General features: G+C 40.9%; 1 protein-coding gene across 2 annotated transcripts in view; it reads left to right on the top strand.

Annotated features, from left to right (window-relative positions):
• nek11 (NIMA-related kinase 11) overlaps positions 1-13,433 on the top strand; it is a 54,614-nt gene that overhangs the window by 13,667 nt on the left and 27,514 nt on the right. For both annotated transcript variants that reach the window (XM_067510064.1, XM_067510063.1), the window contains exons 6-10: positions 298-424; positions 5,408-5,557; positions 7,151-7,229; positions 10,039-10,109; positions 12,172-12,291. In XM_067510064.1, the coding sequence (XP_067366165.1) occupies positions 298-424; positions 5,408-5,557; positions 7,151-7,229; positions 10,039-10,109; positions 12,172-12,291 (547 nt within the window). The remainder of the gene's footprint in view (positions 1-297; positions 425-5,407; positions 5,558-7,150; positions 7,230-10,038; positions 10,110-12,171; positions 12,292-13,433) is intronic.

The raw sequence follows: 13,433 nt of genomic DNA, 5'->3' as shown, positions 1-13,433 counted from the left end.
CAAAAAGTCAAAAAAAGGAAAAGAAAAATCCACATCTGCCTGTTCCGTCAAAAACACTGAAGTGGCTGCAGTCCACTGATGCCTCTGTAGAACTCTAGTTAAAATGTGGGCTGCAAACATAAGTTTTGTACAAAATTAGCCTTTAACTTTTCAGTGTTATGTGCCACTATTACGTAGAGGAACCCTGAAATGTGATTCCCAGGTCGCCTTGGAGGCGCTCACACTATTGCTGTTCTCCAAAGAATTAAGCTTTTGTTTGACTGATTTCCAGATGTGGTTTTCCTCATCTGTTTTTAGGTGACTTTGGAGTTTCCTGCCTGCTGATGGGATCATGTGACCTGGCCACCACCTTCACAGGGACGCCATACTACATGAGTCCAGAGGTGCTGAGCCACCAGGGCTACAACTCCAAGTCCGACATCTGGTAACATCAAAGTGCAAGTCTGATACTGTTTAATTGGTGGTGTGGCTCTAGTCAATCTCTCAACACTCTCTGTGGTTATTTTTTTCTCCTGCTGAGGATTCAAGGTTCACTAATTTTCCAATCCAGAAGAAATGTTTCAGTGCTGGTTCTACTACTCTACTATTTGTGTGAGTAGGATGGTGAATGTGGCTTCATAGAATGTGTGTTCATAGAAATGAAAGGATGTATCACCCTACGTGACAGTGCAGCTCAGGCACAAGTTTTTAATAGACAGTGAAGCTTATTTTGTGTCTTTCCATCTAATCCTTATCACAGAGTGTTATAAATCCTGATCCTGATGTATTTTTGATTTTGTGTGATAACCAGTAACACAATTTTAGATTCCTTCACATGTGATCAAATGACATCAGTTGTAGTAAAAAAAAAAAGTCAATTTCATTCACCATGTTAGAATTTCAGATGTAAAGGTAAATAAATAGTCACTTATATAGCGCTTTTGTCCAAAGCACTATACAATGTTGATTCCCATTCTCTCTCACACACACTTCAGGGATCAAACCACTGACTCTGTGGTCCATGGTCAACTGCCTTATCAACTGAGCTACAACTGAGCTGTTTGAAGGTTTTAACATTGATAAGATCAAAAGTCCTGCTCCAGGGCACTTCAGCAGTCTGGAAGGATCTATTTTTTCCATCTTATAGTCCTGTCTCTCTGGTCAGCTTGTCTTGTGGACATTTGTGTATCTGAATTTTTGAGTCTTTCTGGTGGTTTTGCGTCTTATCGGAAGATCTCACTGTCTCTTTAAACATGTTGTTGCTCATCTTGGCTATTCGTGTTGCTTGTTTCCTGAACCACTCTTCTGTTCCCGCACCTCTTACCAGTAAACTCTAAAGCAGATCAACAAGTTGATTTCTGCAGGGATTTGAGCATTTTGAAATTTCAGTTTAAGACCAACACCTTTCACAGTGGGTCAGTTTACAGTAAGATGTTTTTGGAACCAGTAATTTCACTTTTTAATTGGTTAGAAGCTGGAGGCTGTACAGGTGCATCTTAGGATGGATCGACACCTGCAGGTAAACAACAATTCATTGAGTCTTTGTTGCTGCAGGAAGGAAAGCAAATCAGATCACTGTCAGCGGCAATGTATCTCCTGCAATCAGTTGACCAGTCTGAGAACCTCAGTGAGTTTTGCTTTTCTGGCTTTTTTTTTCCCCAAGAAAATGGACTGAACCTGCTGCATATTCACAAACTGGATGAAGATAATTGGTTCCAGACTCCATCAGGCAGCAGAACGGATGAAGGATCAGCTGAAATAAGCAGATAAAAGATTATAATAAAAGATTAACCCCAAGTGACAGCTGAGACAAGTGTAACTGTATGCTTGGTCTAATTAGAAGACCCTTGAAGCTGCAGCTCTTCGATCATAGACTGATGTGTTCATGGTGTGGCAGGTAGACACTGGGACTCAGGTAGGGGTGGTGGCAATAGAGGAGCAGCAGCCAATGAGAGAAACAGCGAACTGATTAAGAGAGAAATGTGATGCAGGTGTGGGAGGCTGGCTGCTGCTCATTCTGCTGTGACTGTTGTGATGTTTCTGCTTATGGTTTTAGTTAACGAGTGGAGCAGTCACCTGGTGTAAGGCAGAGCACTGACTGCAGTTTATTTTAGTATTGTTGCACATTGTGGTTTTAATTTGTTATGTGGTTTTTGGATTTAGTTGAGTTTCAACTTTCTTTTGTTTCTAGTACTGCGGCGGGGTGGTGCCTCCATCCATGGGTGTGGTTGGTATGCTGGGAGCTCACTCACCATTATACTGGATGCTTTGTTGTCTTTTTATTTAATATGGTTTTGGTTTGTTGTGTGGTTACGTCACATTTAGGATGCTCCCAGCCCCCTGCCACTGGGAGGTTGGTCTCCCTGCAGTAGTATGACTGTTTGCCTTATTCTTTTCCTTTTAATTTTAGGATTTTAATATTGTTTTGTTTTTATTAAATAGCCATTATGGCAGTTAACCCACACTGACTGTTGTGGCCTCTTTAGTGAAGTCCCTGTGCTTGGTTTGTGTATTTAATCTTGATCGTGTATCTCAGGATGCTCAAAGTCACAATGGATTTTAGTTTTCAGGTGTTTACTTCAGTACTGCTACAAACAAAATCTGTGTGTACAGTTTGTGTTTTTGTACATAGATGAACTCCTGGTTAAAGACCTAAGTGCTGTCTGTAGATTCACAAACAAACCCAAACAGATCAACAAAATCCATTTCAGAAATCAGTGAAAATGTGTTTATCATTGATATGGAAACATCCATCTGCTCATCAATATTTGCCTCTTCCACAATTGAGTCGAGTTGTCAATGTGAAGAAAAACATGCAGTTTGTTATGTTTTTCATCAGGTATCACATGTTTGTGGACAGCTGTTGATCACATGTACTGTAACAGTGATAAACTTATATAAATGATGAATTTACTTAAATGTGTAAAACCACATTTCTTCCTCACATAGGACAGTCTTCAGTTTAAGACTTAGAGCAGCTGTTTGTCAGTGAGCTGCTGTCAGCCGCACACTCAGTGGACAGGAGTTTGTACAGTACCTCTGTCGGTTTCAGAACTTATTCAGCAACTTCACACAGGTGAGATGACCAGAGCTCACAGGTCGGCCTCTCTCGTCATGTTGCCCTTTGTCTCCACTGGTTTTGGTTTGGGCAGGTCTTGTTTCTGTGATGCTGTAAAGGTTACAGGCTGTCGCCCCGTTTACAGTGACACAGCTTTAAAAAGTGCAGCAAGTCCACAGAGAGAAGACAGGCTGACTCCGGGTCTGGATCAACCCTATGAGTCATTTTGGGAATTTGGTGTGAATAAAAATGTTTTATTTTTTAAATTTGGCAACAACTATTTGTAAAGAATCAACACTTTTCTCACGGTGGGCACTATGTTAATGAGATTAGAAAAAGGAGAGACTTTGTTTTTCCCTCCTCTGTTCGGTCTTTAGTTTTAATGAACTTCCTCTTCTACTTTGTGCTATCTCCACTTTAATTACCTGTGTCTTGTTATGAGCTCAGTAATAACCAACACCAACAGCAGTTAGTTTACCTGTTCCTAATTATCGATATGAGCAAACAAGTGAGGTGTTTCACCCTAACTAATTAACTACATCTCTCTGCTTTATTAACGGAATAACATGCATCAATCACTTTACTGGTAATTTAATATAAGGTGGACGAAGACTTTGTTTAAGGATGTCTCCAGTCATGTTGGTGTCCCCTAGAGTCATATTAAACCCGGTGCTGACATGCCCCCCCAGAACCCCTGATTCAGTGTCACTTGTCTTTTCATCCGAGTTTTACTTCCCTCATTGGTACTAGATTATGAAAAAATGGGCACAGACCAGTAAAAGCCTTCTTTTGGTTTGGGGAGTGGGTCATTTTTCATCTTCCAGTACTACCTTTCAGGCTCTTGACTGGTTTGAAGCTTTGTTTCTGTATCGGGTGGGGAATCTTTAGGCCTTGAGGTGTTGTCCTACTTGAACAGTAAATATGAACAACTCTAGGCCTACGTTGGTTAGCATGTTCAGTAATCCATCAAATGAGATTATGCAGTGCTGTCTGGTTTAGACAATAAAGACACAGGCTTAAGTTTAGATAAAATCATCCAACAAGAGAATTGGTTTTAGTTCAATCCCATCAGGATGGTTTTACATAGCTGTGGAATGAAGTTCTGCTAGAAACAGGTGAATGTTTAAAGTTGTGCTCAGCAGGAAGAGCTTCACTATGAAACACAGCAGTTAAAAACTCAATTTTTCAAGTGCTGGATGTGGAAATGAACTGTTTGATCCCAAGTTCAGCCTCAGCAGTGATGTTGTTCTGTTCATTGCTTGTTCCTACTGAAAATAAAGACAAATATCAGTTATCTAAGAAATTTCTTCTATTTCAAAGTAATGAAACTGTTCATGTTACTCTAAACATGATTAAATCCTGTTTTTATGCAATTTCCGCTCTAATGACCTTCATGTTAAATTCCCACACATCTTCAGCTACTTCAGTAAGAAAGTGAGGCAACCTTCATCACCCCTGCTGGTAATTAAGTCCTCATCTTCTCTCTGATGTGTTCTTCACTAATTACAACAACTGACCTCTGACTGCTGTCAGCACTTTGTGTTTGCAAAGGTGGACTCTTCTTGTTAGAAAACCTGATTAGAATGACCTCTGACCTCTCTGTCACGTCTGACTCGATTCTCTGCTGGGGTTTTTTTTTTTTTACCTGTGTGACTGAGGACACCCAATGTAGACATCAATCATCTCATCTGTTTAAAAAAACAAACACAAAAATACCCTCATATTAAGTCTTATCTTGCAAAATTCTTCTGACCGCAGAGCTACTGTAAACATTAGCGGCCTAGACCGAGGCCACCTGCAGACCGGAAACCGCTGCGTTTCCAAAAAGGGCATCACAGCCCAAGAACTGGCAGAGTAATAGGAAATGTGTCTGACTGCTTTTTAGCACTACTTTGTTTTGTCTGAGCTATTCACAAAGAATTTAAGTGCTTGAAATCACGTCCTCAGTCTTAAAGTTAAAGTTAGACGTCCAGATACTGCTGAGTCATTGAGACCTGTTCATGCCAGGTGTTGCAGGTGCAGTAATGCAGCTTGTTGCATCAGTGTTGTTTTTAAATGTAGGGCAGGGTAAAAGGGGCAAAATCTATTTTATGGCAAAATGATTCATGATGATAGTGATTCTAAAAAATATCAAGATTGAGTGAAAACAAAGGTTGAAAGGTAAAGTGTAGTTGGTACTGTAGCTCCAGTATCAGCTGCTTTGAGCTTTGCATCCACTGCAGTGTATGGAACTGTTGTGACTCAGGATGGGTCTGACTCTCTCAGGGTCTACGTGTTTTCCACTGAAGATCAGCATGATTCAAATAAACCTCCGTTGTTGCCAAATGCAGCAGGACTGAACTGATCCCTTGTCCGTGTGTTGTGCTGCAGGGCTCTGGGCTGCCTCCTCTATGAGATGTGCTGTCTGATTCACGCCTTCCAGGGGCCAAACTTCCTGTCTGTGGTGATGAAGATTGTGGAGGGAGAAACCCCGACGCTGCCCTCTGCATACTCTCCGGACCTGAACTCTGTCATGCAGAGGTGAGGGGATGAAACCATCACTGCACTCACATGGAACTGATTCATTAACATGCAAACACAGAGGATGTGCAGTGTTTGGTGTTTACGCTCAGCAGTCATATGCACTGAGATGTTCGCTGTCCGTTAATATAGTCAAAGTGTGTGCACTTGCTGCGTGTAGACTGTGTAGACATCACATGTTCCATGAACTCAACAGAAGATCAGGTTTTTTCTACTCCATGTTAAAGTAATGTTGATGTGCAAGAACCCAGCAATACTAATGAAGTAAGAGAAGGTTGTGGTCATTCACTATGTCCCCTATGTGTTTTTTTTAGCATTTGGTTCTACAGCTTTAAGAAATATGAAGTCTGCTGGGTTTTTAAAGTAAAATGGATTTTCTTTTTTATTGTGTTTAACAAAGTTTAGGCACAGAACTGTACAACTGCAGCAGACATTGATACCTCAAAATTATTTTCTTTCATAATTAAATTGGATTTCGAACTGCCAATTGGTGAAAAAACAAAGTCTTATTATTTCCTCAAGTCCAAGTCAACATATTGAGGTTTTGCTGAGCAGCAGTCAAAGTTTTGTTTCCCAGAGAAAATAGTGAAATGAGAAAATCTTCTCATTAGAAAAGCTGTAACCATGGGAAACAGTTTCTGCTGAAAAATGACTATAACTGATTATAATTTTTTTTTCCCCTGCTCAATCGACTAATAGTCAGTTCTACTTCATGGGGTCAGGGGTTCTGGGAAAAATCAGTCAGGCAGAAGCTCAACTAACATCTACCCTGAAAGCTGATGTATCCCTAACGTCCATGTTCCCATCAAAACCACAATCACACAGGTCATTAGTAAAACACGTTCAAATGGAAAGAGATAAAATGGAACAATCTTACAGTTCAAAGATCCATATTGTACCATAATGTAAACAAACCTGCTTTAGCTGCTAACTAAAACCTTAAGATATAAATTATGGTAAACCCATCTCACTGACCCGTTTATTATGCACAGCTGCACAGTGCACTGCTTATTCCCAAAAGGGGTTTTTCTAATATTCTGCCCCTTCATGTATGTAAATGCACAGATTAATAGAAGTCCCCTGTCTAAACTTGCAAAATATCCAAGAAATTAAACCAAAATAAGTTTGTTACCAACAAAGACATGTCTACACATAGATGTAAAATGTTGTCACAAAGGTGCAAAATGAAGCAAAACAACCTCAAAAAAATGTGACCACAATTAAAACAAAGTGATAGAAATGTGCAAAGACTCTCAATGATCATAAAGGAACAAGTCAGTGCCCAGGAGCCTATTGTGTCATAATCCATCTATGATTATCAGCTCTCAGCAGAGCAAAGTCTGGAGATGTCTGCAGCCTAAGGAGACTCTAGGGAGCTTGCAGGTCCCTTGCAGAATTGGTTTATAATGGCTGGTGACAGACTTAAACTTCAACTGCCGGTTTTAGAGGAAAAATCCTCACTGTCATGTTAGACCAACCTAAGCAGCTGGACATGCTGCACAGACATACTGAGAGGATAAAAACTGTTGCTTTGACTGTATTTGCTGCTGAACATTTCCACTGAGCTGCTGTTTGTTTGTCTCTCTGAACCAGGATGCTACAGAAACAACCATCTTCTAGACCATCAGCTGCAGAGATTCTCAAGACCAAGTTCATGGAGGAAAACATGCAGGTATACGCAAAATGCGGGAACTGGCTTTTATAAATCACCTGTTTGTTACGGCCGATCACATGTCCAATAACAGAGGATTACTTACAAGTTAAGATGGAGCAAACCCAGCAGAACTGTTCAGGTCCTGGGTGGTATTCTCTTAAGTGATGTAATGTGCCAATTTGGGTCCAACTCCCCCAAACCCTTCACCCTATATAACAAGAATTCTCTCCTCACAGACTAGAAATGATGTATTTTATTTAGCCTGCCCTAAAGTTAACATTGCTGCAGTGTTAATGACTTGTTTCCAGTAGCTCCCAACCTTTAGCATTACCTTTATCAACATAAAGTACAGTGTTTACAGTAGATTTCTGTTAATTACCCAGCTAACACAACATGAGGTACCAGAACTTACCTTTTTGGTTAATGCAGGAAATGAACCTAATCAGCTCTGGGTTTTTTCCTGATCACAAGAAAAGCTGTAGAATAAGTGTACTGTCATCCAGGTTTGGTAAACCAAAGGTTGAATCATGTCGACTTCTTTCCTCTTGGTTGGAAACCTTTCATTCCCCTCATCCATCCCCAGGAAATTAAGAGCTGAGGCAGAATTATGCTCCATGGATGCATGTAAACGTCGAGGTGGATCTACGTTCTGATATGTTCGAAAGTTTCTTTTATACTCGCACGGTAGACGTACATGTCAACAAGAGGACGTTGTCGCATTTTACAAACCCAAATTTGCTAACAATGAATAAAACAATCTGGAAACAGAAATTGCATTCACATGTTCTACAGTTAACAACAATTAGCGTGTGTAAAGGTAAACGTGAATTTCAGCAATAAAATAAACTTGAACTTTTTCCAGACTCTATGCTGAGGTGTCATCTACTGAACTGAATTTAAAACTCACAATTACAATGACAAGGGAAAGTATGTGAAGCCTCTGGAGTTGTTTTCTGCAGACTTGGAGAACTACAGTCCTGTTCTTTGTTACTGAATGAACCTATGACACTTTTGATAGATAACAGGAGGTCATTTCACTAAATGGTAATTTGGGAAACTACTTTTTTTTTTTATTAACCAAAATGTGTCCATGTGAAGTACAGCATGCAAGCTAACGCTGGCCTTTTGGAACAAAGTAAAAAATTCAAATACACATCTCAAACACCTAAGTAGGACCCTGTTGCTGGCTAATAAAAGTGCAGCCTTTTATCAAAACAAAATTCCCTTTAAAAACTAAATAAAACAGCAGGACAATATTAGAATATGTTAAACATGTGAACATCTACACTTTCATTCATTCTATTCCTGACGGTCCACACGGTGATCAGCATGCAACATGTTAAGATATAGGTGGGCACGTCGGGACCTCTGTGGCTTACACTTACCCACAATTCTCTTTACTGCGTAGGTCCATGTCAACGTTTACATGAATCGAATGAGTCCGCTTTAAGTCCGCCACACTTAACAATCCCATGCTAGTGGATTAAAGGTGATTAGTTGAAAACATTACATCTCTATGCCTCCACCCTGTTCTCACCTCCCCTGTTATCCAACTAATGAGCCTATTCACACCCGGTGAGAAATGAAGCCTACTCTGGAGGATAACACTGAAACTCCTGGCTACATTTCCCTTAGACTGAAGAAGCTGCTTGGATGAGAAGCGAAACATTTCCGAATGAGAAAAAGTCCAGTTGATATGATTCTGTGTTCAGATACAGACACTGCAGCTGAGTGAACTGAGGAGAATGAACCAAAGATTCGAACTGAAAGCAGTTTTATTGCTGTGGAGATGTGTGATCATTAACAGTCCTGTTGCATTACACAAAGTGCTGCTTGGTGCAGTAGCTGTTCTCCTGAGAGAACTTCAACACAGCAGCACTCTAGCACAGCCCTGCTTTGCTTTTTCTGTAGAAGTGTTAGAAAAGTCACAGGCACATGTATGTTGTATGTTTACTACATGTATACTGTATGTGGTCACGGGTGCTTGTGGGCTGACCTAGTTCTTTGCCTACAACACAAAATCACTCAGCCTATTACTATTTAAACACGGTATAAGGTTTCTCATATTCCCACTAACAGATAATATAACAGGATGATATTTTCATACCAATCCTCACAGCTGCAGGCTGGATCCTCTTCCCGTGTGGCTGTGGAGGGCACCTGACAAGAGATGACAAATTAGGGTATTTATGGTCTCAGTTGCCACGGTTCCACTGAAATATTATTATGCTAATAGGCTTCCATACCGCACTGTGGCATGATGGAAAATTATAGAGGAAAGGGGTTTAGGCTGAAGATGTTGAGCTGCACAGCGATCGTCAGTGAGAGCAGTAAAAAGACAATTACTGGCTAATATTCAATGCTAATCACATGTTCCTGCTGCAGGTAAGAAAGACATACGTGATGATGGTGTCCTCATGCACAATATAGTTCTGTGCAGACCTTCATCATGTTCTAATCCAGTAGGTCAACACTGCCAAACATGAAGAGACTTCTCTGTGCTTCACCCTGTGATGCAGTTTTAAGGATCATGGATGATGGAGGAGGATGAAAGCAGTATGAAAAGAATTCAGGTGGTGGGGGTTTAGGTCCAAAGAGATTTTTGGGAAACAGCTGCTATGGTTTTGATAATGGGCTTCCTCCAAACCTGTTCCTGACCAGTTACCGACCCCTCCAGTAAACATACGGGAGTCAAAAAAACTCCTCTTCGACAAATGAGCAGAGTTTGATATTAACAAGAACCTTTAGCTGGTGTGGGCTGCAGGAAAATGTCACATGAAGATTTATGAACTTTGTCCTTCTCACTCTATAACTTTCTGTTTCACAGAAGATGAAAGACAGATTTGTCTTTGTGTCATCAGGAGGAGACGAAGATGCTGAACTCATCGCCAAGAAAATGTGAGGCTCTTCTTCCCAATGTCTTTGTCCTTTTTTTTCTTTTCTTCCTCCCTTGACTGGAGCTCTTTTAATCAGCCCATCTTGTTAGAGAATAATTGGAGAATTGGATCCACCAGTTGTTTATCTCCATCTACCGATCATCCCATTTACTCATCCTCATTTTCTTCTCCCCATGTTCCTCTTCTCTGCTTTCTGCACTTTGTCCTCTTCATCTTCTCATACCTCCTGTTTCTCAGCTGCATTCACCTCCTCAATTTATTTCTTAGTTTTCCTTTGTTTTGTTCTGATGTGCCTGCTGCTTCCTATCTGCTGGCCCATTTTGTATTTTTTTGCCTTCCCCCTTATTTCCTTCTACTCACTCCTTTCTTCCTCTCCTTCTTTATGCTCCCTTGCTTCAGCCCGAAACACACATGCACACACACTGTTTTACTACTTTGGACACACTCTTCAGTGAGTACCTTCTATAATTAAAGCCCCAAGTGTTGAGATGTGTGGGTGTGTTTGTGTGTGAGAGACTGACTACACACAGTCCACTGTCAGATAATCTGTCCTCACTACTGTAGCACACACAGGCTGGTTTTAACCCCTGGACTCCAAAAGCCCCAGAAACTACAAAGCCAAATGAAAACTGGTGTAGCTCCTGGACCAGCCTGACTAGATGAATGTTTTGCCTGAAAAGAAACCCTTCAGAGTTTTTTCTAAGAAAAAGTCAGAAACACTCTGGGGGACACAGAGACACAGCGGGTTTTTGATTTGTCTGATTTGTTTACTAGTTTCAGTTGAATCTGTAAGTAAAGAAAAACTATGGCAGTGTAACTAAAAACACAGATTTGATCAGGATATAAAATGTGACTGTTCTAATGTTATCATAATGTGGCAAACAGTTTCTAGACTGTAAAGATGGACAAACTGTCTAAAATAATGGAATAATTTCAGAAAAATGTCAAAAGATTCAGAGAATCAGGAGGAAGCTCTGTGAGCAAAGGACAAGGCCGAAGCTCAAAACTGAATGCGCATGGGCAAATGTGGCGGAGCTAATGCTAGGCTAGCCGCTAATTCATAAAGTCTGTTAGCAAATGTGTGACTGTGGCGAAGTGTTGTCAACGCCAGTAAAATTGTTGGGCCCCCTCACCCATTGCTGAAGGAGATCTGTCAGCAGTGCTACATACGCACACCAATCTCCATTAAGGACCCTCACCAACCATGGCCTGTTCTCCTCCTGCCCTCTGGCAAGAGGTACAGGAGTATCAGCTGCAGATCCAGCGGGATGCTGAATAGCTTATTTGCACAAGCTGTGAGACTGATAAAGGGACTGTGCCCCCCTATTTATGCACACACTCACCCACCTACACTGCTTTAAGACTGTATCCCGCACACACACTCCTCGTACTGCTGTGCAGTGAGTGGGATTGTTAGGATTTTTTAATTGCTTGTCCCTTTTAAACTAAATATTGGTGGGTTTTTTTCTCCTTTATTTCCACTCTTGTAAATCTCCTTTAAATTGCTAAGAGTTTTTTTTTATTTATTTATGCACTGGCAGAAGCTGTTGAGCCTGTGTATTTTATAAATCAAGATCAACGGCTTTCGCAAACCTTCCATATTTTATTTTTATTTATTTTTTGGTCCTGGCTTGGAACCAGCACCAAGGTTACCCCTTGGTGGGGCTCCATTTGGTGAGGTGGGATTTGAAGCCTCTGCTTTCTGCATCCCAACCCACTGCTCTAACACTGAGCCACCAGGACCCCCTCCATGTATTTTATAAATATGTGTGAATATTGAGGATAAAGAATATTGAATCTTGAACCCAGGTCTGTGAGGTGACAGTCCTGTGCTTTGTAAACCCACCATCCTCCTCACAACTTGCTTTGCAATAATAAATGTAGGACTTCATTCGTACAAAAAATGTTGCATCGTTTGACGCATGCATCCTGCCATAGTTTGAGAGGTTTAACAACACAGACTCAACTGGCTTTTATTTATGACAGTCAGACACTTTGGTGGCTAAAATAGTCAATGGCGGACTTCTGTTGGACAGATAATTGAGAGGTGTGGTTGTCCTCAGGCAGACAAAGGTTCACCTGCAGACTCTGAGGGAGAGGACAGAGGTGGAGAAGATGACGCCCAGAGAGAGAATGAGGCTCCGCAAACAGCAGGCAGCTGATGAGAATGCAGAGAGACTCAGGTAACTCAGAGAAGAAACTTCCCCTTTGCCACAGTTGCAGGTAGATGGAGGAGGTACTGTACTGCATAATATGTACATTTATTTATACACATCATAGATGCAGCATATGGACAAAACTTTTATATAAAACATGCATAAATGAGAGAAAAAGTAACTCAAAGAAATGAGGAAGTTAAAATTAAAGATTTTCTTTTCACAACAAAGAACTTTTGTATGTGTCAGCCAGTGCAGAGATACACAGCACATCTACACACATGCACACAAAGACAGTACTCAGCTCCATTTGTGCACATATTCAGTTATACATTTAAGTCTCTCCTTTATAAAAGTATTCAGACTCTTTTTTGCAGCTTCAAATTATGTCCAGGTGCATGTTGCTTTTTGAATCGTGTTGAGAACTTGTCCACCTGTGGTATAATAGAACTAATTGGACATAGTTAACAGAGACGCACACCTGTTTATATAAGACCCCACAGTTCACACTGCCCAACAGAGAAAACACTCTGTAGACCTGTGATCAAATTGTGGTGAGAGAGATCTGATGGAGCTGGAGAGCATCTGCCAGGAAGAGAAGAGAAGAACGTGTCCATGTCCAGGTGTACAGAGCTTTTACAGGCTTAACCTAGAAAACTCAAAGTGTAACTGCTGTCAGAGGAGCTTCTCCAAAGTCTGAATACTTCAGTAAATGAGAGATGTCAGTGAGGTGTGCAGGAGCACGTTAAACCTACGTTAAATCTATTTCTGTCATCAAACGTCATCATTTCTGTCCCTGGGATCCAAAGAAATGCAGATTTTCAACATCTGGGATCAAACCATCAGACTCAATTGCAAAGCTTTACACTCACATTACCTACACAGTGATGGTGAACGTTTCCTTGAATCAAAAGCTTTCATTAAAATAAACATGCAAACATAAAAGTAATCACAAAAAATGACTTCATGTTATGTGTATGAGTATGAAGGGGGGATAAACACCAGCTGCTCATAAGAGAGAGTCATAGTGCTGGATGGTCTCAGTCCTGCAGGACACAGGATCTTAGTGAAGCAGTGTGGCGGTAATGAGACAGTCCAGATTGAATCAGTCACTCTGCTTTCGTACCTCTGAGCCATCGTGTTAATTGAGTTTCATCACGATGAGTGGC

Source organism: Channa argus, chromosome 7 (assembly GCF_033026475.1).
Source record: "Channa argus isolate prfri chromosome 7, Channa argus male v1.0, whole genome shotgun sequence".
NCBI lineage: Eukaryota > Metazoa > Chordata > Actinopteri > Anabantiformes > Channidae > Channa > Channa argus.
This window is presented reverse-complemented; position numbering and strand designations above follow the sequence as displayed.